This window comes from Petromyzon marinus, chromosome 1 (genome assembly GCF_048934315.1).
Source record: "Petromyzon marinus isolate PM22_M1 ecotype Great Lakes invasive population chromosome 1, UKy_Petmar_22M1.pri1.0, whole genome shotgun sequence".
Lineage (NCBI taxonomy): Eukaryota > Metazoa > Chordata > Hyperoartia > Petromyzontiformes > Petromyzontidae > Petromyzon > Petromyzon marinus.
The window spans coordinates 23,896,746-23,923,597 of record NC_133667.1 but is presented as its reverse complement, the minus strand read 5'-3'; the positions used below and the strand labels follow the sequence as shown (position 1 = coordinate 23,923,597).

The following is a 26,852-nucleotide window of genomic DNA, read 5'->3' as shown; positions in this document are numbered from 1 at the left end:
GGTGAGTAGTGGGGGGAGGGACGGATGCAAGTGGGAGAGGGATTGGATTCCACGACGGGGTCCAACGTGAGGCCGAGGGAGAAGCTGAACTCTCCTTGTGACTCCCGGTACTGCGCTCGCTAAAGTGCACCAGCCAGCAGGAGAGAGGGGACACGGGGGGGGGGCGAGATGGGCACCTGCATCGTAGAGTTATGTGCTGACTATTTTTACCTTTACCAGGTATTAAGGCTTACTGAGCTATATAGCTCTTTTTAAGAAGCGACCTGGCCACCAATGGCAGCTCAACGAAGTGGCTTATCATCGTGTACAAATGTATAGCGGCCAAATAGTCTAAACGCGTGATGTTGATTCTAAATACGGGGGGAAAACCGGAGGACCCTGAGAAAAATCCACGCGACTACGGGCAGAGAGACACCGCAAACTCCAAATATACAGCAGGTGTCAAGATTGGGATCGAACCCCCATGACCTGCATACCTCCCTGAAAGTTCCTGGCACAGCGGGCAAGCTGCAGTCCCAACACAGCAACGGCGTGTGCCCTGCTTCAGCTAACCCCAGGGCCACCAGCTTTTGCCAACCTGCGTTCGCTGGGCTGAAAAGCTCACGCCGTTTTTTCAAATATGTTGGCCCCTTGGTTGGATGTGCCCTGGGCTAGATTCTATCTTGGCGTGTGATGATAGAGCAGTCGGTTGGGGACCCCAGGCTCCCCGCTGTGCCCCCTTCACCACGCTGATGACTCTCCCAGGCCCCCCCCCCTCCCCCCCGTGATGGATACGTCCGCCGCCGTTTGGGGTCGTGCTGTGGTGGGCTCGTGATGTGGAACTCGTCGTGGGTGCGCGGGCTCGGCAAAGGTCCCAAAACACCGCTGTGGCTATTCTGCTCGGTATTGCAGTCATAATCTTTGTGAGTTTCTGGGCACCACCAGTGCGAGCGTGGAATGTGTAATTTACAGGGAAAGTAAGTCTGATTTATGATAATGGACTGCGGTCATTACCGTGCAGTTGTATATTTATATTTGGCACCTTGCGCTTTTAGGATGCCAGTAACCTAAGTTCGGTTCCCAGCTACGGTTAACATCAGTGGTGATCGATATCTGAACCTGCCCTGGGTCCCCTTTTCTCCAACCCACACTTGCCAGCGTGGTGAAGTATGGTCAGACACCCGCACCATGACCAACACGGCATAGAGGGGCCTTCATCCAGCAGCATATTGACAAAGGGACGTATGCTACGTGTTTGTTTTTAAGTTACCAATTCCTAATCGTAGTACAAATACCATGCACTTGCATTATGAATTTGCTTATGCATGATGCTTTATTCGCTAGTCCCAGAAATAATGCTCAAGTTATCCTACAGGATTGTATTCACAACAACTTAAATCACTTAAAATAAATCGGTACCGCAATTACAGATAGCTTAATTCGCAATGCCTATGCTGATGAACACCACTATCCAGTATAATTAGACTTCATAAGAGATAAATGTGATTCCGTGATTCCAGTGCCCCCAAACAAAATTCCACACCAAGAATCCCAGAGCTAAAAGTGCAATAAAGCAGTGGTATTGCATTCACAGAGACTGAGTTCACTATACAGGCCTTCACATTTCACTGTAAAATGAGGACAACCCGTAATTATATTCGTCGTTCATCGAGTTGGTGAAAGACTCATTTAACTTTGAAACTACAGTCATGATAGCAATTTCTGTATTGAAAACAAAATTATGTAATGCCAGGCACGTGTTCATAAACTTTAATGGAAAAATGTGTTTGTTTATTTATTTCACAAAATTTGTTCTGAAAGGCAACAATCAGCGTTCCCATCATCTCACGGTTGGTGTGTTCTTTGGTGCCGCGATCATTTGTTTTTGGTATTTTTTTGCTTCTATCGCTCTTTCTATTTTATTTTTAAGCAACAAATTGTCGTGTTGCCAGCGGTATCTGGACGCGTACGGAATAATCAACCGTCCATCTCGGCCAAATAACGTCTCCACCCCCACCTCGTGTACTTCGTGTTCACGGTGAGGCGGGGGCATCTGAAACCCCCATTGATGGGAACGCACACTACGACGATCCCTCCCCACCACCACGTTACGACGCTTGGGAAGCGCACACGCGTGCGGCCGCCCCACAAAGCCATGAATGGTCTCCCAGACGATAATGACCCTGGAACAAAAATGGAATTAAATGCATTTTACTTTGCTTCAGGACACGTAAAGAAACGCCAAATAAACTGCTTATCCACGGAGCGCTAAACCGGACCGCGCGCATGCATTAACGCACGCGTTGACAGGGGCGTTCGACGCGGAGCTTGTGTGAGCGTTTGCGATGTTATGGCCTCGTGAGTGACGTTTCTGCCACTGTTATCACAAGGCTTCACAACACGAAGAATTGATCCTCAGTTTTCCAGAAAGTCTTCCATCGTGTGTGAATGTAACTCTTTTGTTTGCGGAGGTTTCTGCTTGAGAAATGGATAGGTCCTCACTGGGTACTTTGGCGTTTGTAAAGCAACTGTAAATGTGAGGACAAAAATACACCACGCGCACTTGGGGATAACGCTCGGAATGCGAGAGGCCGGCAGCTTCCTGCGTTGTCGTTTGCCGGTCGGAGTGAATGACTTCTGAAGTGCGTTGTCTCAAGCACACTGATCTGTGTGAGATCGATCCGAGCCTAACTAACCCTCCAATAGACATGTGCCCAACACACCCAGATTCACGCGCTGACGTAAAACCGGAGTGGTTTGATGGACACTTGACACGTCGTAGCTAACATAGGGTTCGTGATATTGTGGTTTATTACAAAGGCGGCCGATGGATACTTCTCAATGACGACTTTTGCCTTGCGTCGAGAGAGAAGGGAAATTTGGACGATTGCTTTTGGTGTCCCTCAGTTGAGTAGTTGTTCCACCGCTTGTTTCATTAATTATTATTATTATTTTGCCGAGCGGCAGGGGAGGGCTGGAGCGCTTGTACTTTGGCAATAAGTAGTACTTGCATCACTCCTTCAAGTGATGGGAATTTGCATACAAATCGATACGAGCGTGTTGCGACATGCCAAATGAAGAGCCCGCCGTGCCAATGAAGCGAGATATTGTCCCCAGAGTTAGCGCAGTGGCAAGGAGACGGCAGGCAGCAGGGCTTTACAAATGCTTGCGATGCGCTTCCCTGCGCGGTGTTTGTTAAGAGTTGCTGCAATGTTCGACAGTACGTGTCCATCGGTGAGCCAGTCTGTCAGTCGCAGCACTTTACCTCGGTTGTTTTTGTTGTACGGAGCCGAGTCGGGGGCTCGTTTGGACCAGAATAAACCTATGACCTTTGACCCGAGGTAAAACAAAATGTTGGCAAACATTTTCCCCATGTGAACCTGCAGTCGAGGTGGAGGACATCGTTGAGGTCACTCATGCCATGCGTTTTTATGATGTGTAGTTAGAAGAGGATTCGTCTCATTAATTGGACTGCCTGGTTACAGGCTTGTCTTTGGAGCCATCAAGTTTAAGGTAGATGTCAAAAATATCAGTGTCTCCTTGCTCAAATGAGCAATGGGTCAGCACTCATCTCTGTGGGAAGCGCTAAGGCATTGGCGGGAATTCCACATTCCCATGGTGGCGGCCTTTCTCTCCAAAGAATGACAACTTTCGACTTGCCATTGGAATGGTACCGACTATCGACCCTTGGCAGCACGATCGGCTGAGTCAACCCATGACCGTAATTTGTAGTCGCAACTTTCCTATTGTGAGTCAAGCACCCTCACTGCTGCGCACCGCCAGCAATCCAGATGTGCAACTCATGTGAAACTAAATCTGAATCCCACAGCACTGGGAAGAGCCTTGTAGTCTAAATAATGGGTTTTAGATTTCAATGCAGTTGTGTTGTAACCCTGAACCCTGTTTACGTTTATGTATTTACATTTATTTGGCAGTGTTGTTGAGCAGGAGTGCCCAGAGCCTGCATTGTCACGTGTTACACCAGTCCACTGCCACGCTCTATCTAAATAAAGCTTTGCCGATGGTATGCATGACAAATCTCGTGGTGGGAACCTTTGTCAGGTGTAATCAGGGTGTTGGTTGATCTTTGGGGGGTAATAATAGATTGCATTTCCATTTTAGCATCTTTTACGATGGCCTGTTGGTCAGCACTGTGCTTTCGTGAAGAGGCTGGTGCGTTGACCTGCACGATGCCTTCACTCGGGGCCCAGCAAGAGCAAGAATAATTTTTTGCCGGTTAAAAGAACATTTCCTTTCGGGACCACACTTCCCTTTGCTTGGTCGCGGCAAGGGCCGGTGATGATTAACGTAGCGTGACTCGTAGGTGCCCCTCGTCACGCAGCGGGCGATCAAATGTAGAACGTCAACAACAGTGGTTGTCCGAATGTCAAATTAAAAAAACTTCACTTTGCGTATGTTGAACTTTCTTTCGCAGCGCGCGTAGCCAAGCGTGCTAATCGGAGGTGCGGGGGAAGGCCAACAAACTAAACACGACAAACTGTTCTCAAGAAGTTAGTTTTCAATCTCGATTTAAAAGTGCACAGCTCCCAGTGCCTTCCTAATATCGGAAGGAAGAGTGTTCCAGACGGCCACAGAAGTGCATCTGACCACCCACCACCACAACATAGGAACGTGGAATTTCCACCACTGTTTTTTTTTGGCTACCAATTGAGATGGCCACAATTTATTCTGTGGCTGTAATTGTAAAAGCTCATCACATTGTTAAACGTGTTAGAGCCAGGGTTGGGATGTTTCCCCGTGAGGGCTGTGGATTTGCAAGCCCAGGCAGAAACGATCACGAGACCTTCAGCTACGTGCAGTGGGGGGGGGGGGGTCCCCTTGTTATTCCTCCGTAATGCTTCTCTGACTCTCGCACCTTCTGTGAGTGAACAAAAAATAAAACCTACAACTCACTTCATGATTAATTACTACCGCGCACACAGAAGTGAACACGGAGCGGAACACAATTGTCTGCCTTGCTGAATGCGACACGGGCACATCGTGTTTGTTGGTGAAGTTGTACCGGTTGCTTGGGCACAGTGTGTGCCGTGTGGACGTCGTTTTCAGAAGCAACAAAAGGGGGGAGAGGACGAGTCGTTTTGGAGAGTGAAAAGAGCCAATCAGATCGTCCTCGTTGATCGTGGGCAAAAGCGGACTCCCTTCTCGGTGTCCCCTTCAAAGGCAGTGGCACAACACAAGTGGATTTGTCCTACTCATTGGTTTTTTTCGGTAAAGTGACGTATGTAGAAATGCTATAAAATTATACTAAAATAAATCAATCACGACGTTTCGACCGCAACACAAGCGATCTTCATCAGGTGTAAAAAACAAATAGCACATAGGGTGACGTCAACGCAACACATAGAGTGTTAAACAGCATGGAGGTAAATACAACAAGAATATGAGAGACGAGAATTCAATAAACCTTAGAAAAAATTAGGTGATGCAAAACCAGTCAGGCCAACAACACAGTTATACACTTGCCTGGCGGACCACAAATTTCAGAAAAGTGCTAAATTTTGTGTTCATCCTCTGGGTTGAACATACCAGCATAGACAGCGTGAACAAATACGAGGTACAAGGCAGCAGAAAAACATATACAGCGACACAAGAGGTAAGAAGAGGAAAGACGGACAGAGAAGCAAGAAAAAGGGCTGGAGGGATGAACAGACAGAGGCTTAAAATAAGCAGTAGAGGTGGGGGGAGGGGCCGCTCTCTATGTGTTGCGTTGATGTCACCCCATATGCTCCCTCGCTATTTGTTTTTTACACCTGATGAAGATCGCTTGTGTTGCGGTCGAAACGTCGTGATTGATTTATTTTAATATAATTTTATGGTATTTCTACATACGTGACTTGACCGAAAAAAACAATGAGTAATTTATGCAGTCACGAAAGCTTTAATTCTGAATTTGTCCTATTTTTCCCGGGAAGGCCAAGTGGGCTCTGGTTTATGCGACGATCAACAAACTCCTCCAGGTATCAGGAACCTGGTCACGTTTTGGGAAGCTTAACTTGTTCTTTTTTTTTCTACCATAATACAATTATCCAGTTGTACGAGACTGAAAGAGGAACCAAGAATAAACACAGATTAAATATCACATTGACTGTTAAGACAAGTTGAGTGGATTTGGGTAGGACACGTCACTAAAGTGGATGATCTCTTGGTAGGCGAGATTGGTGATGGAATGAAATCCAAAGGGAAAGAAGGAAATGCGCCCCAATAGCACGACCGCACGCAGAGATGGAGCGATTGTTTTGGTTCTGTTCATGCGCCGGAGTGAGATGGATTGTGGCACCGTGGGACCGTGAGGGATGGTGACGACCTGGCAAGGGGATTAATCCACCAGCAGACCGATCACGGTTAATGATTGCGATGCTGCGAGCAGTTACACGGCAGTGTTGGTTCATGACAAGGGTGACAATTTAAGAAGATGCGGCCTTCTTCGTCCGCCTTCACAGCCGTCGAGACACCCACAGCCTCCTCCGCCCGCTCCGCCGTTGAGGACTTCTCGGATCGCTCTTAGCCTGGAACATCCCCTTTGACCTTGACGCCCATGGGTGACCGACGCCTTCGCTCTCGGGATCGTTGGAACACAAACACTTCGCGATACGGCGGCGGATCCTCGGGAGAGGGATAGGAAAATTGTCACAGAGTTTGGATTGAGCGCCACCGCCGAGGAAGTGCTTTGCACAATGTCGAGCTGGTGGCATTAGTCTGCCACCTTGTGGATTCTTTTATTTATACGGTCACACCAGCAACGTAAAATCTACCTTTCCTAATTTTCTGTGCCGGAGCAGTAGGACAGTCGTGTGCTTGAACGCATGTTGTGATGTTGACGCCGTGTTGTGTGCACTCTTAAATCCTGCGAGAATGAATGAAAGTGTTGTTGCTATCGCTCGTCACTTGCGCTGTAAAGAAGCATTTTATATGACGCTCCACGGGATTCCATTATGAATACATTCATTTATCGTAAAAAGTAGTGAATTTACTTTATCTACTTTCTAAGCAACGATAAAGGAAATGTCACAAACCTGCTTTTAATTTACTATTTGGTTTATTCGTACAGCGGTCACTGAGATGCTCCGAACATTGCCATTAGAACACCATTACATTGCCCACCACTCGGGCAACTCGGCCAATGCATTTTTTTGCATCCATTTAATATACAGTTCCACATGCAGGTGTGTGGGGCCTTCAATCCCCCTCGCCCCCTCCCCCGCAGGGAGGGTGCCGGGGATCGAGCACCCACCCACGTGACCTTCCCCCGAGGGATAAAGGAAATGTCACGAAAGCAACGTTTTAATTTACAATTCGTTTTATTTCGTGCCATTGGCTAATTCAGGCTGAGTGAACTTTGCGGACACGTCGCACAGCTCGGTTAAACCTGTGGTTAAATCAACCTTATGCTAATTTGGGAGAAAAAAAATCACGAACGTGATTGAGCAATAAAATTACACTACTTTGAAAATGCCAAATTCATGAGTTCTAAGACCTCGAGTAGCGTGATACCCTTCTTATCCGTGGCTGTGTAGGGGCTGTCACGGGGTGAAATATCCTCTCGGTGGAAATTACCGCTATCTCGCTTGTGCGGCTTTTCATAGATCAACACGGACAAGAGGAGTAATTGGGTGCCATTTCCATCCTGCTGTCTCTTTCCCTTGAAGAGTCACAAATCCGGTGCCCCCAAGAAACCGCCAGTGGCGACGGATAAACGGGGATAATCGGTAAAAACATTTCCAGCACTGTCGAGTGACTGCTATTATCCTCGGATAATTATCAGAAGAGCCGATATTCAGGCACCTGGATAGGCAGAGTTGTCAGCGTAATTGATGGCAAGAAAACGGATAATATCTCAACATTGCCCCTCCGAAGCGCTGCCTCCCGTGCCGACCCGCTTCTCATCTCTCCCCCTCAACCCCTGTCCCCCTCGCCCCTATTTCCCGTGGCAGCCATGGAGAGCCGAGGGCGGCTGCGAGCGTTCACGCGGCCCAGCGTCAGCAACTACTCGACGCTGCTGCTGTCGGAGCAGGGGGACGTGTTGTACGTCGGGGCACGCGACGCCGTCTTCTCGCTCAACCCAAGCAACATCTCCGAGGAGACGCACAGTCGGGTGAGCTTCTTGTCTTCCGTGGCGTCTAAAATGCAACCGCATCCCCGGACGCGCTGCTCAAGAACATTGGGCACCTCCGATTTAGCACGGTCGGCTACGCACGGTGCGAAAGAAGTTGAGTATACGTGCGTGTTTGCTGACTTCATAGAGAGAATAGAAGAGGCAGTCGCTCGTAAGCAGAGAGGAGCTTGGACTTGGATCAGCGACAGGAAGTCGACAGCACGGGCGGCTGGGGAAAGCCTCCCCAGTACCATCAACTGCACCCAATTCAAAGTGTGCAGTTATGGGCCTTGGCACCCTTGTGTGATGCAGGACGATCCTGTTGCTGTGTCTCCAATGAGAAAGGAGAGAAAAACTTGAATAATTGGAATGAAAATGTCTACTCTTCGTTGAGCAACTTATTGTTTCCAAATGCAATTGTTTCTTTACCAACCACCGTTGCTTTCGTGTGCTGTGATTTGCACGTTGTTTTTTGCTTACAGCAGCAGCTTGATTGCAATTGAATTGAGCAGCGTAGCAGAAGCCGTCCGTGCGTTCGTGTCGAACATCGACGTTATTCGCATTGTGTGTGACGTGCGGGCACCATGGGCCAAAGATAGCCGGGGCCACGTTTCCCAATGTGCACCTCACACACGCACAATCATGACATCAGCTATTTCGCAACGAAGCTTTCATTTGAAGTCAATATTTTCGCGCTAGATATAACTTGCACATTGTTTTTCCCCCCTTTTTCAGTCGCTGGCATTTATGCACTTTGTACGATTCAATCATGACTAAGCTGCTCCAGCTCGGTGGATTCAGTGATTTCATTCAAAACAATTAGGCCCGAGTTAGGGCACCGTGGCAAATATTTACCCATGTCACATTAATCATCACATGTTCTTGCAGTTGCTTAAAGTTTGACAGAATTCCTTTTAAGAATAAAAAAGGGAGCGGTTTTGTTTATTGGCTCTTAACTTGCATAAACGTAAATGCACAATAGTGGAAATACAGCAGGTGTGGAAGCCATGATTTTAAATATTATTTATTTTGTAAAATTGTGGTACGGTTTTATATGACATACTAGTTTGCGTAGTTTAATTATGGATTAATATTGTGTAACCTCATAATTATGTATGCACTGCATGTTTTCTATGCTTATGTGAGCATAACTTATATTAATCATATTATAATAACACATTTTATATTTACTGTGCTGTGTGTACATATGCATTCCTATGTGTATACACATACACACCGCGCAATGTGCATACCAGGATGATACTGCAGTGTATTGTTTACAGTTTATTAAATACAATAGACTGTACAAATTTTGATGATGAACTATTAAAACGCACATCAATGTAACAATGCAAGTCCCAATTGCATTGCATACACTGTTGTATAATAGACTAGTTGGATTGCCTTTGGAAATAAATGTTGTACGTCAAAAATTAAGAACTGTAGCTTCTCACATACCAAAAAATCTCTGTATTGAATTAGAATCTTTATTTATCTTGGAGGAATCTGATGAGCTATGAAGCTCTTTTTTCCCATATGTCGAGTACTGAAACCTTCTTACAGTCTCACATGAGCAGAGAGAACGTGCAGCGCGTGCACAATTATAAGGTCACACTTTATGTGTGCGGAAATGTGATAGCTGCGAGAGACGTGGATGAGTGACCGTTGCTTTGTCGTTGGCCAGGTCGACTGGGATGCGTCATCCAAGCAGCAAGAGTGTGTGATGAAGGGCAGAAGTGAAACGGTGAGATCGCATGACGCAACGCTCATAGTCACATACGTGACTAAAGGGGAAAACACATTCTGGATTTTTGCGGCCACTGAAAAGCGAACCAGCTCGGTTCATGAACTGGGCTACCGGGCCCAGCTGCCTGCCTTCCCACAGCAGCCTAATCGTGGCCACCCAGCACGAGGTGGCCTCAGTAGGTTGTGGGTCATGTGGCCTGTGGCCTCCTTTCATCATTCCATGCAGGCCGACTTCTGAACCGTTCGTGGCGTTGGGAGGCTCACGGTGGAAATGAGACACAACGGTCAACGGCGTCGCTCACATTTGAGGGCCTCGTTTGTTTAAACACACTCGTTGGGAAGTGTAAACAATAATAGGTGTTTCCTTGGTATGGAATTGGCTGAAGGCTTTTTTTTATTTTATGATCTCTCAATATGGCCATGGGAGGCCGGGGGTACTGAACAGAATGGGCCAAGTACTCAGAGCCGCAGTTCACAAAGTTTGGAAACAAGATCCAGTTCGTGGCAGCACAGCCCATGGCCATTCCTGGGACACCAAACCTGCTCGGCTGTGTTCTTAAAAATGTTGTTACGATCTGGCCCCGTGACACTGACAGTGCGTTCTACTGTGACAGTCGTCACAAGTTCAATTTCTTAACCAGGGGTTAGATCCGGCCTAATCATGCATTCAGGTGCGATAAAATGAGTACAATTTGTGAGAGTCAAAGTGTTTGTCCTTTAGAGAGACTGGTCTCAGTGGTCAGAATATGGAATTTCCATCACTGGCTTAAGGGCTGCCAATAAAGATAAAAAATGGCCCATTGCCCATTGGAGTGGGGAGGGACTTTGACCAAAGTATTGATTAATTTGGTTAACAATGTTATTCCATTCTCACTGCACACACCAACTTTTATTTGTGTGTGTGTTCACGCATTTTTAAACCAGGTGAATAGATTTAATGACTTCTGCTGGTGATGAATGATGTTGACACACGTGGAGTTGCTGATCAGCCTCACGAATATTTTGCTGAAATCAAGATATTTTCTGCTTCAACTAATTCCTATAATTAGTACATAAAATGAGGGGTGTTTAAATCTGTGAGGTGAGAGAAAGCTCAATCCTGTGGTGTTATTATGAGCTTGGTAGGTTAATGTTTAACAGCGACATTGGCTTTAAATGCCGTGCAACAATTATTTTCTCCCCTTGCCATCATTGGTTTGGCTGCAGGCCATGGCATCAGCAGGTGACCCTCCACCCAATTTGGCACTGGGTCAACAAGCGAAAATATTCCGGCTAAAAAAATATACAATTTGGAAAAATTAAGTCTGCAAGACCAGTAGGCCATTAAATGAAACATTTATTTTCCTGAATTAATTTTACCTAAATCAGATTTCCGCTCACGGCCACCAACACCAGTGACGATTATCAGAATCGGTTCTGGTCCTGCCCTAGGTCGACTTGGCCTCAAATGAGTGCCTATTATGATGGTCTGAGATGATGGCGGTGGTCGGGCGTCGTGCTGGCCACCACCCCCTGACCCCGTGCGCCATGCTGGCCTTAATAGGTGCTCGCTAACAGCACTTGCCTTAACAGTTTGTTAATAGGCTATACGAGGGATCTTTGTCTGTGTGTGTGTGTGCGTCTACAGATGGAGTGCTTCAACTTCATCCGGGTGCTCGTCGAGCTTAACGAGACGCACCTCTTTGTATGTGGGACGTACGCCTTCCATCCAATGTGTGCCTACATTGTAAGGCTTCTGCACAACGCGTGGCATTCACAATTAAATCAGAATCTCTATTTAGACTGCAGGAGGAATCTGATGAGCTATAAAGCACTTTTTTCACAGATGTCCAGTAGGGGGCGGATCAGAAAGTTACAACAAAAAATACAAAAACACGACGGGAGCGCAAAATATAGGAAAGGTAAACAAATCACGAAAATAGTTTAAATAAACTTGTTTTTTTTATTATTAGATAAAGACCACTGAGCTATTAGCTTCTTTATCAGACGTGACCTAGTGTCGGTCACGTGGGCGTTGTTTGACCATACTTCACCACGCTGGTCAGTACGGGTTGAATGAAGTCGTCAAAAAGCCCGTGACCGGTTCAGATATTGCTCACCGCTTGACACGCTCACACCTGCACGATTGCCATCCATCGCAAACCAGAAATGGCATTTAAATCCGAGACGATAACCAGGAGCCCCTTCACTCGCAGGAGAAGGAGAACTTCACCCTGGTGACGACGACTCAAGGCGAGGTCCTGACGGAGGATGGGCGGGGGCGTTCCCCGTACAACCCCACGCAGGCATACACGGCCACGCTCGCTGGTACCAGCCGCCCCCTCCCCCACCCTCCACCTCCCCCCCCGCCCTGCTACCCCGCAGCCGCAACCACGGCAGCCACTCCATCGTGTCGCGGTCCTGCCCCTCAACCTCATCGGCTTGGTTCGCTGAGCCGTCGCACACTCTAATTCCACTGAGAGTGTTTGCGAAAGACAACTGATGTGTTTTTAACGACTTTTTATTAACGCGGTTATTTATTATGGTGGGATGGATTAACACCTTCAGGGATCGGCATGTTTACTGCCGAGGCAGCTTGAGTGGCAGCTGCAGAAAGGTCGATATTTCGATTTTGATTCTGGCACCTTACCAGTTTGAGTAGAGGATTACCAAAGCGAAGCTTCTGCTGTGAAGTTGACTTTAATGGCCATGTGCCCTGTGATTTCATTCATAGGACACAAAGTGTTTGTGTTTCAGTGTAAATCCACATCCAGAATTTAAAAAAATCACCCATAAATAAATTGTAATATTTTCAAAGATGCCCTATTCTCTGTTGTCACCAGACCGCTTCTGAGAAAGTAAGTTCAACTTTCTTCTCATCCAGTAACATTGCTCTTTAATAATAATTAACATCCATTTTCAATCCACTTCTGGATTAAGTCCTCACAACAATATATCATTCATCAGGTTCTTGAAAATAGGGTGCCAAGGATTGGTTTACATATCACGTGATATTAGCCATAGCCAGGAGTCGAACTCAGACATTTGGTTCATAGCACAGCGTGCAAACCACTGCGCCACTACTCTATATAATTCACATAATTCATACGAATATAATGTAACATATAATTAATTGAAATAAGTCTATGTTGTGCTCCACACCAAATATCAAGAATGACAGGATATTACAAAGCGCACCGTATTATTAGAATGAACGAAGGAGCGAGCAAATGGTGCCCTCCTGTATACTGTGCGGCACTGTGACCTCGTTTTCTCTTCTTCTCCTTGCAACAGATGGGGAGCTGTACTCGGCCATGATGAAAAACTTCCTGGGCACGGAGCCTGTGATTCAGCGCAGCCTGGGCAGCCGGCCTGCCATGAAGTCCGACCTGCTGGTGTCCTGGCTCTACGGTGGGACAGCGCTCGCACTGCCACTCTCGCCAGGGCCTCTGAAATGTTTTTGGAGGCCCGAGGCAAACAAAAAACGCCAGACGAAGCCCTCCCCCCTCTGCGGCACACTCAGCCCTTTCCTGAGACACCCTTGGATCTGTGGCCCAGGGCAAACTGACCCACCTGCCTGCTTCCCCCACCCCCTCTCTGTGGCCCTGACTCTTAACTTAGAGCCACGGCACCAAGTGTTTCTCACAAAGACTTCTGAAATCTTCTCCGATTTTTATCCGCGTAACATTATATTACGTTGGTGGAATTACACGGCGAGACCTCGCTGCTTTATAGGGACTCGGACGGTAGTTTGGATCTCAGGATGGAGTGGATAATCCACAGATGTGTCATCTCTACTTTATTTTATGGAAAATAAGTGGGGGGTGAAAATGTACAAGGTGTGAAATTGAGCATAATGGAAGAGTGCAATGGCCAGCCGAGCTATAGGAGTCAGCTGAGCTTTAAGGACAAACCCACAGGCTCTCACTGCTTTTATACATTTTGCATAATTGTAGAATATCGTTCTTCTTAAAATGTCTGCTTCAAGGCAGGTCCATGGCAAGCTCCCTTCCTTCATCCCATCTGATCCCACTCCCACGTCTCCCACCTCGCCGCACCGTGCTACGTGCCAGGGTTCTTGAACCTGAATTAGAGAAACTTTATTGAGGTGGTTGCCTCCAACAATCGCCATATGCAGTTTTAACGCCATACCCAGCAGAATGAATACCACCGGCTCCCAAACCGTTCAGTTATCACAGCCAATTTCCACGTGATCTTGGGCAACCACCATTAATAGCACATGCGTTATGCGGAAGAAGCCACCAATTCTTCTTCACTGATAACAAGGATACATTATGAATATATATTTAAACTGTTGCACTGAGAGAGTGATGGTACAGTGACCAAAAATACGGTTTCACTTGTGGAAGTGTGCAAAGGTGCCACGGCAATGCAATTCGCTTATCGGGTGACAGTTGGTGGGGGGCCCTTGCTGACGCGTTGACATGGGCCGTTTGTTTTTTTGTTGCGCCTGCAGAGCCGAGGTTCGTGGGGTCGGAGTTTGTGCAGGAGGATCCCGAGGGCGACGAGGATGACAAGGTGTACCTCTTCTTCACGGAGACGGCGCGGGAGTTTGAGTTCTACAGCAAGGTGGTGGTGTCACGCATCGCCCGCGTCTGCAAGGTACTTTGCTCCTCGTCGCCGTGCTCGGCGCTCGCACCTCAGAATCTGAATCTTTATTGAGACTGGAGGAATCGGATGAGCTATGAAGCTCTCTTTCACAGATGTCCAGTAGGGGTGGGTAAGAAAGTTACAATGACAATACAAAAAAACGATGGCAGTACAAAGTACAGGAAAGGTAAGCAAGCCACGAGAGAAGAAACAAATGAAGTATATAAGTTTCAAATATATATATAAGTACCTCACCGCTGTATATGGGACTCGAGCTACTAACCATTATGAGGACCAAGTTGCGTGTGTAAATCCGGAGACTTGGTAACAATTAACGATACGATGGGAGTAAGTGGCAATGGGGGGTGGGGGTGCCAATATTAAGCAGCCAAAAGGGTTCCTGTTAATGGAGGGCAGAACGTATTGCTTGGTGCGTGGGCCGTGGTCGTGATTAATGACAGAGTGGCAGCCAAAGGACGGAGAGCATTGCCCCTCAGCTGCACGTTGACAGAGCGAACTAGAAGCTATTTTTTACTTGACCAGGTTAGGGCCGCTAAGCTATTGGCTCTTGTTCAGAAGCGACCTGGCTACAAATGATAGCTCGATGAAGTGGCTTGTCACGTGGACATTAATTGCTGCCAAATACTCCAGACGCATGTTGATTTTAAATGTGGAGGGAAAAACCGGAGCACCCGGAGAAAAATCCACATGACCCCGGGAAGAACATGAAAACTCGAAAATAAACAGGCGTCAGGGTCGGGATCGAACCCATAACCTCATGCATACAAGGGGAGGGAGTTAATGTCTCGCCACCACGGCACCCCAGAGAGTTGCATCATGAGTTGCCCGTGATTCGGGGGGGGGGGGGGTGGGAGGGGGTTGATGAGACGCTCACCGGCTTGCCGTGTTTGCAGGGAGACATGGGAGGCACGCGCATGCTACAGCGCATGTGGACATCGTTCCAGAAGGCGCAGCTTGAGTGCTCGCTCCCCGAGCGCAACATCCACTTCAACCTCATCCAGGACGTGTTCACGCTGCGCACGGCGCCCGGCCAGACGACCTTCTACGCCGTCTTCATCGTCGAAGTGTACGACCCTCACGTTCCCTGCTGGTTCACACTCTCATACTGAGCACGGCAGGGGTGGCCGTGTGGCTCGGGGGAGGGAAAGTGGGGGAGGGGGTCGGAGGAGATTATTACGAGCGAGACGGATCATTGCATTGCAAGGCTGTGAGAGATAGGTGACGGCTGGGGAGGCTTTCAGTGGGTAATATGCGACTTTAGAATAAATGTGTTTCATCGATCGATTGAAATACTGCCACTGCAAGTCAACACCACTGACAGTAACCCAGAACTGCGTGTGTATGCGGCGTCGCCTCCTCCCTTCCTCAGTGGGGGCACGAACGTATCGGCCGTGTGCGCCTACAGCATGGATGACGTGCGGCAGACCTTCCAGGGCCGCTTCAAGGAGCAGAAGGGGCCCGACCAGAGATGGGCCACATTCACGGGGGACATCCCGGAGCCTCGGCCTGGCAGCGTAGGTGCAGCACCACTACCACCACCACCCGCCGCCAATGACAAAACCCATGCGGCCGTGTGGAGGAGTAGATGCTCATCTAGGCCAACCCGTGTTGGTGAAATGTACGGACGGTAAATCGTTAGCGTCGCCCTTCATGAGGTGTTGAATTGTCAGGGTTCAGGATCATGATTATATTCGGCACTGGCTTTGTTTTGCCCCGTGGCGTATGTTGAACTAAGAGTTGTGCAGATCTAGAGAGTGGACCATGGAAGAGTAGGCCAAAGTACCCTGGAACTCCCTCGAGTGGAGGTCCGTCTTCTGTCGGCAAGAAATTGCAGGACTGCACTTTACCTTTCTAGAGTTTATTTACCACCCCCACCAAAACCATGTCGATAGATTTCCATGAATCATGGTGGTGATTTGAATCAGGAAATGATTACGTTCCGTCTGAATATGGTCTGACTTGTCTGTACGGCCTCCAATAACTAATGTATTGCATCAGCATGCCATTTATTTCTCTCCCGCATCTTGTAACATTTTGATTATCACGCCAAACTCTATTACGGGGTTTCCTTATATACAGTACTTGCCTCCTCCCTGTAACGACGACGTCGCCCACCTTTCTCCCCCACCCCACCCTGCAGTGCCTCAGAGGCCAGTCGTCCCTCGACTTGCCGGACCGCACGGTCAGCTTCGCCAGGGACCACCCTCTCGTAGACCAAACGGTGGAGCCCGTGGGCCAGCGGCCCCTCCTGGTGGCGGCGAACGCGCGCTACACGCAGCTCGCCGTGCAGACCGTGCGCTCGCTTGGCGGCGCCGACCACCGCGTCATGTACATGGCCACAGGTGAGCCGCCGCCACTGCCGGAGGGGGGGGGGGCGGGGGGCCACGGTGCTGTTGGCGCCTGCCGGTGGCCTCCGTGGTCAAAGCGCCGGGCTCCGTTGTAGAGGCTTGGTCAGGCGAGGTGCTGCCACCGGCGGTTGGGTGGAAGGGGCCCTGGCAGTGCCGGGCTTTTAATTTAAAAAAAACGATGATATTGTCACGGCGAAATAGTTGCGAGCGTGCGTTTTATGCCGTTGCCTCTTTAAAAAAAGTAATATAATAAACGACAGCACAATTCAAAAGTAATGAGGGAACAAGTGAATATTAGCAAGACTGAACTGTGAGCTCATATTAATGCAGTGCTATATTGTGAAATATAAATAGATATACGTCATTACGTATTTGTATTTAACAAGGCCTATATTTTATTTGAATTGGACCTGTTACATACTCTTATAAAGTGTGTATGATTATGCATCATATCCATACACGTGTAATACTTGTATGCAGTACATGTCTTGCTGGAGTTCCCATGCAAATGGCTGTTAAGAAGAGTTAGCATATTCACCGTGATAGATGCTAAATGCCACATTAAAGGCAGTCGTGACACTGAGAGAGTGTTGGGAGTCTGTTGGTATTCTCTGGTGATGTTCACGATGATCAGTAGGCATATAACAATGGTACGATTCTTCCATTAAGATCGATTCTTACTCTCACGATCCGTGCATCGAACGCATTTAATAATCAATTGTCAGAAAATGTCTCAACTATACAAATGCATTGCTAATATTGTGTAAGAGCTAATGGGACAAACACATTGGAACAGAAAAAGCCAATGAGATTCGTAAATAAAAGAGTCGATTTTTTAATTGAGTCCTAACCCCGGAATCGGAGACAATTCATGGGATTTCCTGGGAGAGTTGAATCATCGTGTTCAATGATTAAGATGTACTTGCTGTAATTTCAGATGCTGGGACTCTACACAAAGCCATAAATATCAACGGAGACATGCATCTGATTGAGGAGATGCAGCTTTTCTCAGAGCCCCAATCAATAAACAGCCTACTTCTTCTGGAAACAAAGGTATACTGCACGTGCATATTTATCTGTGTGTGTGTGTGCGTGTTTTGGGGGGAGCGGTAGTGTAGCAGTTAGCCCACTGCGCTACGAACCCGGCGACCCGCGTTCGATTCTCCCTCATGGCCAACACCGGTGACGATCATCTGAAACGATCCTGTGCCTCCACTAGGTCAACCCGGCCTCAAATTAGTGCCTGGTTCATTGTGTAAACATCACCACTGGGGAGACAAAGGCGGCTGGGCATCGTGCGGACTGCCCAACTCTTCGTGTGCTGCGCCGACCTTCATAGGTGCTCGCCTACAGCACTTCCTCCAAGAGTCCATTATGGCTATATGAGGGGGGTTGTGCGTGTGTGTGCGTTATTCTGTGTGTGTTATTGAGGCAAGTCCCATCAGTGTACTCATCTGTGGAGCAAAGCTGCATTTGCTTTGTCGTGTAGTCCCGCATGCCCAGCTACTTCCAAAATGTGTGAGCTTTTGTTCAGCTGGATAGATGAGACAATACGGATGGGGGACAGGCTAGAGAAGACACTGGCTGTTGTGGTTTAAGAGGAAGCGATGATGAATGAGTGGCCTTGCCTAAAGCTGGTTGCAGTTTTGTCAGCACAGACTTCTGTCGAGGAATCTTGTGAAAAGGGTCACCAACAACAGCCACCCGCCAGCAATTCAGCAACAATAAGATGTCGAGCAATGCTCATAACAATGTTCTGCACATTGTTATGAGCAAACAGTTGCATTTGACACAGTGGAGAGTGTCGGTGGGGCATCTGAGCGGACTACATGGCTGGGTTGGTGCCAGCTTGCACCGATAAGGCTTGCTGCTGTGATCACTCAGGCGTATTAACCCAACCCCATTTTGCCCGGATTAGCCATCCAATAAAGCTTGCTCCCCAGTAGTTGTGGGAACGTGGTCTAACACTGCTGTGCCCCCTCTGCTGCTGCTGCTGCTGGCGCGCAGGGCCTGCTGTACGTCGCCTCGTCGTCGTCGGTGCTGCAGGTGCCCGTGGCTGACTGCGGCGCCTACGCCACGTGCGGTGACTGCGTGCTGGCGCGGGACCCGCACTGCGCGTGGGACGCGCGGTCGGAGCGCTGCCGCGACACGCAGGAGGCCGAGCCCGCATCGTGAGTGACAGGCCAGACGCGCTCGGCACAGTCGCTCGCACCATCGGAGGCGGCGCACCGGAAAATATAACAACTGGTTAAAGTTCAACCTCGTCGTTGATGCAGAACCCTGTGACCAAATCGGCCGGAATGGAACCCGCTCACGTCATATCTTGATAGGATTGATCCTGAATAGCACTTGTATGGGTGACCGCCGTCATGCATGAAACAGATGTTATAGGCTGCTGTGGGGTTACATTGTCAGCAGGGGAGCAGTGATTAGCTCACTGCTTCATACCGCAGTATGCTGGTGCGCCACAGTGGTGAGATGTTAACTACCTCGCCTGGTATACAGGAGGTCATGGGTTCGATCCCAACCCTTATTGCCTGTATATTTGGAGTTTGCATGTTCTTCCAGTGGATACATTTCCACATAATGAGTCACTTCATTGGGCTTTCATTTATGGCCAGGTCGCTTCTGAAAAAGAGCTTTATAGCTCAGTGGACCTTATTACCTGGTAAAATAAATTAAGTAATGTTGTGCTAATCACTGCGCCACCGCTCTCTCATCGTTAGGATATCTGAACGTAACTGTGATTAGGCCTCTTGCACGTGACTGCACGTGATTTACTGCTGCCTGTCGTGTGCCTCGCAGCGCGTGGATTCAGGACATTGAACGTGCGGACGCAAGCGGCCTTTGTCCCGCTGACCCAGGTGAGTCGAAAGCGCATGAGGTACGGGAGTCTTCGTGGTTTGGAAAGACATCTGGGAGCGTTGGCACTTTAGCCACAACCACACAAGCGATGCAATGTTCGATTCCACAGATGTCTTGTTATTCTGACGTTTAATTGGTCGTTTAAGCGGGCTATTGATCATCAAGGCAGGTAGAATGTCTCGCAAGAAAGCCCTGGTTTTAATTTTAACCTTATTTATGACGGAACTATTCATTAGTACCGATGACCAAATCACCTGGAAAATGCACCCAATCTAATCACTAGACTTGTACTGAACTGAACCGTTACTGCAGATACATGTGAATTGAGTTTTAGTGATGGTCATTACAGGAATTATTATTTAGGAGGAACCACATCGCATCATTCAACTTCTCTGTTTTCTTTGTCACCAAGCTCTGGTTGGGGCACTTGACTTACAACTGGAAAGTTCACGATTCAAAAATACGGTCATTTGGTACAAAGTTAACCGAGCATTTGTCCAGGGTTGTTAAAGTAAATACTGCTTCGTTAGAACTCACCAGTGGTCCCTGTGAATAGACTAATCCATGCAATCAGAATGCAGAATTTCCACCACGAGCTCTGGGGAATTCAATGGAAATTGACACCGTTACATCGCTCGTTTGAGCAGCGAGACAAACTTCTTGGCTTGAATTGAATTCTGCTTCAAACAGTGCTGCTCTATTTGCCCTGTGCTTGACCGCAGTGGAGGAAAAGGAGGTGAGGATCCAGGCGGGCTTGCCGCTGCTCCTGCGCTGCACGCCACCCTCTAACCTCGCGACAGAGCAGTGGGAGCACGACGGCAGGCAGCTGACCTCGCAGGAGGTGGCCTACACTGTCTATCCCCGCGTTGGGCTGCTGCTGTCCTCGCCCGGGCCCCAATCCGTCGGCTCCTACATCTGCTACACGCTCGAGGGCGGCTTCAGGCGCGCTATGGCGAGCTTCAACGTTCGCATGCCGCCGACCACAACGACTACCACCACCACCACCACCGTGCCCACCACAACCGTGCCTACCACTGCCGCCACCACCACCACCACCACGCCCGTCACCGAGATCACCCCCGTGGTGCACAAGAATTCCGACTTAGACGGTTCGGGGTTGGACGAGATGACCAGGAACAACGCCTCCTTCGCGCCCACTGCCACGGCGCCCAGCACCACCGCGGGCTCCAGCAACGAGAACGCAGGTAATGGCGAAAGATCAAAGTCGTTGTCACGTACTCGGGAGGAGACACCGGAGGTTGTAATCAGACCGCAGACGCAAATGCAGGCGCAGTCGGGCAGCGAGGGCGTGGGCATGGTGGTGGCCCTGGCTGTCTCGTTGGCCGTCAACGTGCTGCTGCTGCTGTTCGTGGTGCACCGCGCGCGCGAGTGCAAGAAGCGCGTGGCACGGCTGGTGCACTGCGAGATGCCCGAGCGGCCTTGCACGCCACACGGCACCAAGGCCGGGCAGAACCGGGCAGATGCGGTCACGCCGGTGCGGTCACCCACCCACTGCATAAACATGGACCCCGACACGAAGTCGCCACTCATTGGAACGCCGGCTTTAAACGAATCGCAGGCGTAGCGGCGGCAGTGAGACGAAGAAGTCGCGGAACGGAACGGTGTGCTTGGTCGCATTTCACGCAACTGCCAAGAAACTGACTAATCCTGTATTGAACTTCGGCTGGGCTCACGCTGTGGGTCGTCTTGTCGGCAATGAGGAGATGGATTAGAATTCTGGATTTGCAAAGGTTGATTCATAAACTTTTCAACCGGCAGCTTTAAAACTTTCATTGTGCTACGCGATTGAGACTTTTATCTTTTTTTACAAAAGAAGCAAGAAGGGTACGAAGACGGACACACCTTGCAACTGATTTTCAATTCATTATTATTGAGAATCGCAAGCCATAAGGCTGTATGTACAACAATTACTTTATGATTACCTTAAAGTGAATCCTGTATTTTGAGGTTATTCGGAACTGAAAATTAAAGCAGCACAGAATCTATTTCATTTCAACAGATAGGTGATAACAAACAACGATTGATGAAACGTATTGAGTTGATCTTTTTTTTTTTTGCAACTGCTCATTCGTTTGTACACTGTTTGCCGAGAAAAGCCTTTTTCCTTCTTAACTGTCATTGGTTTTAACTGCATTTATTTTCATCGGATGAGAATTTACTGTCTTCTGCACTCGTTGTCAATCTGGGAGCTCGCTTGGGTTGCGTTTCGGCAAGTAGCCTTTCATTGAAGTGTACATTTTCACATTTTAGGGCAGCTATGTGTGTGTTTTTTTAGGGCAAGCAAAGTGGTAAGTGTATAATTACATTTTTATGACAACAAGAAAAAAAGATAAATCTTTTGGCCGAAAGTGTGTGCATTTTTTTGTAAGAGCCTCCTGGCTTTGTTGTTAAAGCCCTTCCACTGCGTGAACGTCTGGACAAGTAACCCAGCTGTGCACCTTAGTTTGGTTCTCTGAAGGACTTGCCATCTCTCTAGCCTGCTCCTTCAGTTTTGAATTTTGCTACCATAGATATAAAAATGCTGCCCCCTAGTGCCTGTGCGTGTTTGCGTGGTTTTTTTGGAGCTTCCAGAAGTGGTCTTTTTTTTGCGTCGTGGGCAATGTGGAGATTTGTGGGGGGAGAGGGACTGTAGATTTGATTGGCCAACTCATAACACACATTGTGTTGTGGAGCCCGTGGAAAAATTAATCAATTTGGGTTCCTGCTAAGCAGGAAGCTGCTCCTCTCCGACAGTGGCACATACTTGCATAGCTCGAGCTCAGCATTGAGCAATGCCCATCAAGAACCAGGGAGTGGCCAGCCAATGTGATGTTCACCACTGCTGGCAGCCACACAGAGTCCTTGAACCATCCTTTAATCAACCTTCCAGGCATTACGGGGTTGTGTAACTGTGCACGTGCTTTTTGACATCCGCTTAGTTGCACAATGCTTTTGGTGTCCGCTCGCCCACGCCGCAGTGTTAAACGCGGCCCATTCCCTTTGTTGTGTTTCACGTCCATGGCCACGCCGAGAACGGTGTACATGTTTCACGTCCGTGGCCACGCCGAGAATGGTGTACATGTTTGACGTCCGTGGCCACGCCGAGAACGGTGTACATGTTTGACGTCCGTGGCCACGCCGAGAACGGTGTACATGTTTGACGTCCGTGGCCACGCCGAGAACGGTGTACATGTTTGACGTCCGTGGCCACGCCGAGAACGGTGTACATGTTTGACGTCCGTGGCCACGCCGAGAACGGTGTACATGTTTCACGTCCGTGGCCACGCCGAGAACGGTGTACATGTTTCACGTCCGTGGCCACGCCGAGAACGGTGTACATGTTTCACGTCCGTGGCCACGCCGAGAACGGTGTACATGTTTCACGTCCGTGGCCACGCCGAGAACGGTGTACATGTTTGACGTCCGTGGCCACGCCGAGAACGGTGTACATGTTTCACGTCCGTGGCCACGCCGAGAACGGTGTACATGTTTCACGTCCGTGGCCACGCCGAGAACGGTGTACATGTTTGACGTCCGTGGCCACGCCGAGAACGGTGTACATGTTTCACGTCCGTGGCCACGCCGAGAACGGTGTACATGTTTCACGTCCGTGGCCACGCCGAGAACGGTGTACATGTTTGACGTCCGTGGCCACGCCGAGAACGGTGTACATGTTTCACGTCCGTGGCCACGCCGAGAACGGTGTACATGTTTCACGTCCGTGGCCACGCCGAGAACGGTGTACATGTTTGACGTCCGTGGCCACGCCGAGAACGGTGTACATGTTTCACGTCCGTGGCCACGCCGAGAACGGTGTACATGTTTCACGTCCGTGGCCACGCCGAGAACGGTGTACATGCACCGCGACGGGTGGGATGATGGCGCCATCTGAATTGCGCCGCCTCGCAAGGGGCACTGCAATGGGCGTCGCATCGCTGGAAACCTGCACCTTTGTGCACCTCGCTTGTTTTTCCACGTCAAATGGAGCTTTTTTGTGCGTGCTTCATTGCAACGGTTTAAAGCATGTGGGTTTGTCCGTCGTGTCGCCAATTCACAGGGAAAATAACGTCGCGTGTTCAATCGAGTGTGTGAATATTTTAAGGGAATCGGCGTTTTTGTCAGTTGGTTATGTTGTCATGTTCAAATAATCTTGGGACGGTACTCATCTCCGATGGTGGTCCTTGGCCAATGGTGAAAATTCCACGTTTCTATGGCGGGGGCCTTTCTGCTGTTGACTTCTCGCAAGGTGGCAGTCATTTTAATTACCACAGAGAGCTGTTGGCCTGGGTCGTCCACCCCAGCAAGGAATTTTACTTTCAACCGTCTGACTGTGAGTCGAGCACTCTTGCTGCAGTGTTAACTGGACTATAAGTAAAACATTTTTGTTGTGTTTTGATAGTTTTTAAACTTTAAACGTCCAATTAAAAATGTGCACAGTCCGAGTAAATCTAAAATTTGCACGGGGTATAGTCCTGCATACACACGGGCTCGTGAAACACTGGGTACGGAGTGGAGTGGTTGTCCAGACATCATGGTTAAACGGGCCATTGTTTTTATGCCTTTATTTTGTTAAATTAATCAATCGTGGGAAAATGAAATTACCGTAACTGTACTTTATCAAGACAAATTGGGACCGGGTGCTTTTTGCCAATATGTCTGAAAGTATTTTTTTATATATATACCTGTGGGTCTGTAAAACAGCAAGAATTAAGGGGAAGAGCAACACACGTTTTCGTAGTTAGAATTAGCACTTAACAGGCTTGGAACAAACAAACAAAAACTGCAAACTGTCATCGCACAATTCTGCAATGGGAAATTTTTTTTTAGGAAAATTATTGGATGGGTCTGAGGCAGGGGTTGGAGAAGGAGGTTGGGGTGCAGGTCATAATACAATTGCTATGTATCGTATTAAAATCAAATGGTGAGATGTGAATTGTGAGCGAGTTAAAGCTTGTCTGTACAGTTCCTTATTTTTAATTTTTAAAATAAAAACTTTTTTTTCCAGAACTCTCACATGTAATTTTTGTTTTGGGCTTATTTGTTCGTATACCGAGGAATGCAAAACCACCGTCTTTTTTCAATTCAAAAACGGTCGCTACCCTATTTTTAGTTTGTTTATTAAAGTACTTTTTTTAAAGCTGTAAACCAAAAGCATCATTATTTTATGTTGCTCGAGTAACTCGCCGGACGACCTGACCTTGAATATAACACGACGCTTTATCAAGAGCGCAAAGCACGCCGAGTTTCCTGTTACGTTTTCCTGTTTAGGACATCTTTTTGCCTGCTTATTATCACTTTACTTTGCATGGAACCAGTGGAACGCTGCATCGTTTTTCTGAGTGCCGTTCCCTGTTTCAGATTCTCACTGCGCACTTTTGTCTCTCCCTCTCTGTCTGCCATCCCCCTTGTCCTCTCGCCTGCGGCCTTTTTCCAGCTCGCTCCTCCTCTTCTTCATCCTCATCATCTTCTGTCTCCTTCGCACTCCCTCATGCCACCCTCGGCTCTAACGCGGCTCGTCTGCGCCTCTCCTCCTCCGCCGCTCCGTCCGTGGACCCGACGGCGGCGGCCGCCGTCGTCTTCGCGTCCTCCAAAGGGCCCCTCGGGGCGGAGCGCCCGGCAGCGCTGCCGCCGCCGCCGCCACCGGTGACACTGCTGCCGCCGCTCCTCTCTGAGCAGAACCAGAGTTGGTGCGGCGTGCAGCCGGTGCACCTGTTCTGCCGCGCCAGCGGTAAGCGCCGCTTCACCTTGCCGCCCCACCGTGCCGCCGCCCCCCCCTCCCCTGCTCTAGTGCCGCGTCTCGTGCAGTGGTGAAGCGTCGGCGGGGGGGGGGGGGGGAGATGGGGTATAGACTTGCTCACGAAATTGAAGTGTTTTCTCTACCCCCCACTTCTTGTATGGTGGACATGGTGGACATGGGGGGGGGGGGGACAAAAGGACATTTAGCTCTGGACATCAATGCAAACTCCTTCCCCGTTGCCAACTGGGAAGCAGTGTTTATTTCTATTAAATATCACAACCACTTTCTACACGCCAGATAAATTTACAGTAATTTTTAGTGGCTTTCCATTAGAAATGAAATTAAAGATTCGACATCCCAGAAATGTGATGAATTGTCGCAATTCGGTTAAAGAGGCTTTTCTTTTTTTTACAGCATTCCCCCAAGTCGGTGCTGGCACTGCAACAGAGGGAGCTCATGAGTCTCCAGCAACATGTGACCCAATTCCGCCACTCATGGTAGCATCTTCAGTAATTCAACCGCCAAAAAAGAATGCTTGCAGGCCAGAAACAAATGTCAAAATGTCATGCTGTGACATGCAAAGCATGCTGGGATTCCCATTCTCCTTTTTGCTGTTCTAGACACCTTTTTGGCTTGTGTATGGTTGCTCTTGGCTTGGAATACTAGATCGCTTCTGCGATTCAAATTTATTGTTATGACTGAGCAAAGACATTTGGCAAAAAAAAATCGAAAGAATATGCCATAAATAGAGACGGTTAAAAAGGAACCAAAACAGGTGCTTAAATTTAATAACAAAACAATTCATCAAATTGTTGAGGGGTTGTGCCGTCGGGCCGTCCATAAATGACGTCACGCATCTAGGGGGGGGGGGTCAGACATTTGTGACGATGTGTGACGAGGGAGGGGGGTTGAGAAATGTGACGTCACATGAAAATGCGCAACTTTAAATATAGACAACACGTTATACTTAATTAAATTGACTTTTAAATAAATATTTTCTCCTACAACATCAGAGTGCGGCGCCACATTAAATACGCACTACAATGACAATAGTTTAAAGCGATTTGAAGCATGTTTTCTTTGGGGGAGGGGGGCAGAGCTTTGTGACGTCATATTTGAGGGGGGGGGGTCTGACTTTTTGTGACGCCGTGTGATTAGGGGGGGGGGTCAAAAATCGTACAAAATCGCGTGACGTAATTTATGAACGGCCCCTTATATGTCTACTGTCTACCCAAACATTCAAGAATGCGCTCGGTTCTCGCTATAGAACAATGGAACGTCCACCCACCCCTATACAGGACATGAGCACCCTCACTAATTTCAACTGAAAACCACTTTCACATTTGCAATATGTAACGCAGTGATCCACCGCCGTGGCGAATCCAAACATTTACACAGCTACACTTGGCATATCAGCCCCCCCACCCCAACCCCTTGGGCACTATAACATGCG

At 48.6% G+C, this 26,852-nt stretch overlaps 1 protein-coding gene across 14 annotated transcripts in view; it reads left to right on the top strand.

The window, feature by feature from the left end:
- Window positions 1-26,852, top strand: part of LOC116938531 (semaphorin-4B-like) — a 185,057-nt gene that overhangs the window by 143,476 nt on the left and 14,729 nt on the right. For all 14 annotated transcript variants that reach the window (XM_076065898.1, XM_032945821.2, XM_032945722.2 and 11 more), the window contains 14 exons: window positions 7,932-8,092; window positions 9,777-9,836; window positions 11,466-11,564; window positions 12,034-12,145; window positions 13,112-13,228; window positions 14,295-14,440; window positions 15,343-15,515; window positions 15,819-15,963; window positions 16,590-16,791; window positions 17,735-17,850; window positions 18,805-18,968; window positions 19,603-19,661; window positions 20,385-20,867; window positions 25,097-25,390. In XM_076065898.1, the coding sequence (XP_075922013.1) occupies window positions 7,932-8,092; window positions 9,777-9,836; window positions 11,466-11,564; window positions 12,034-12,145; window positions 13,112-13,228; window positions 14,295-14,440; window positions 15,343-15,515; window positions 15,819-15,963; window positions 16,590-16,791; window positions 17,735-17,850; window positions 18,805-18,968; window positions 19,603-19,661; window positions 20,385-20,867; window positions 25,097-25,390 (2,331 nt within the window). The remainder of the gene's footprint in view (window positions 1-7,931; window positions 8,093-9,776; window positions 9,837-11,465; window positions 11,565-12,033; window positions 12,146-13,111; window positions 13,229-14,294; window positions 14,441-15,342; window positions 15,516-15,818; window positions 15,964-16,589; window positions 16,792-17,734; window positions 17,851-18,804; window positions 18,969-19,602; window positions 19,662-20,384; window positions 20,868-25,096; window positions 25,391-26,852) is intronic.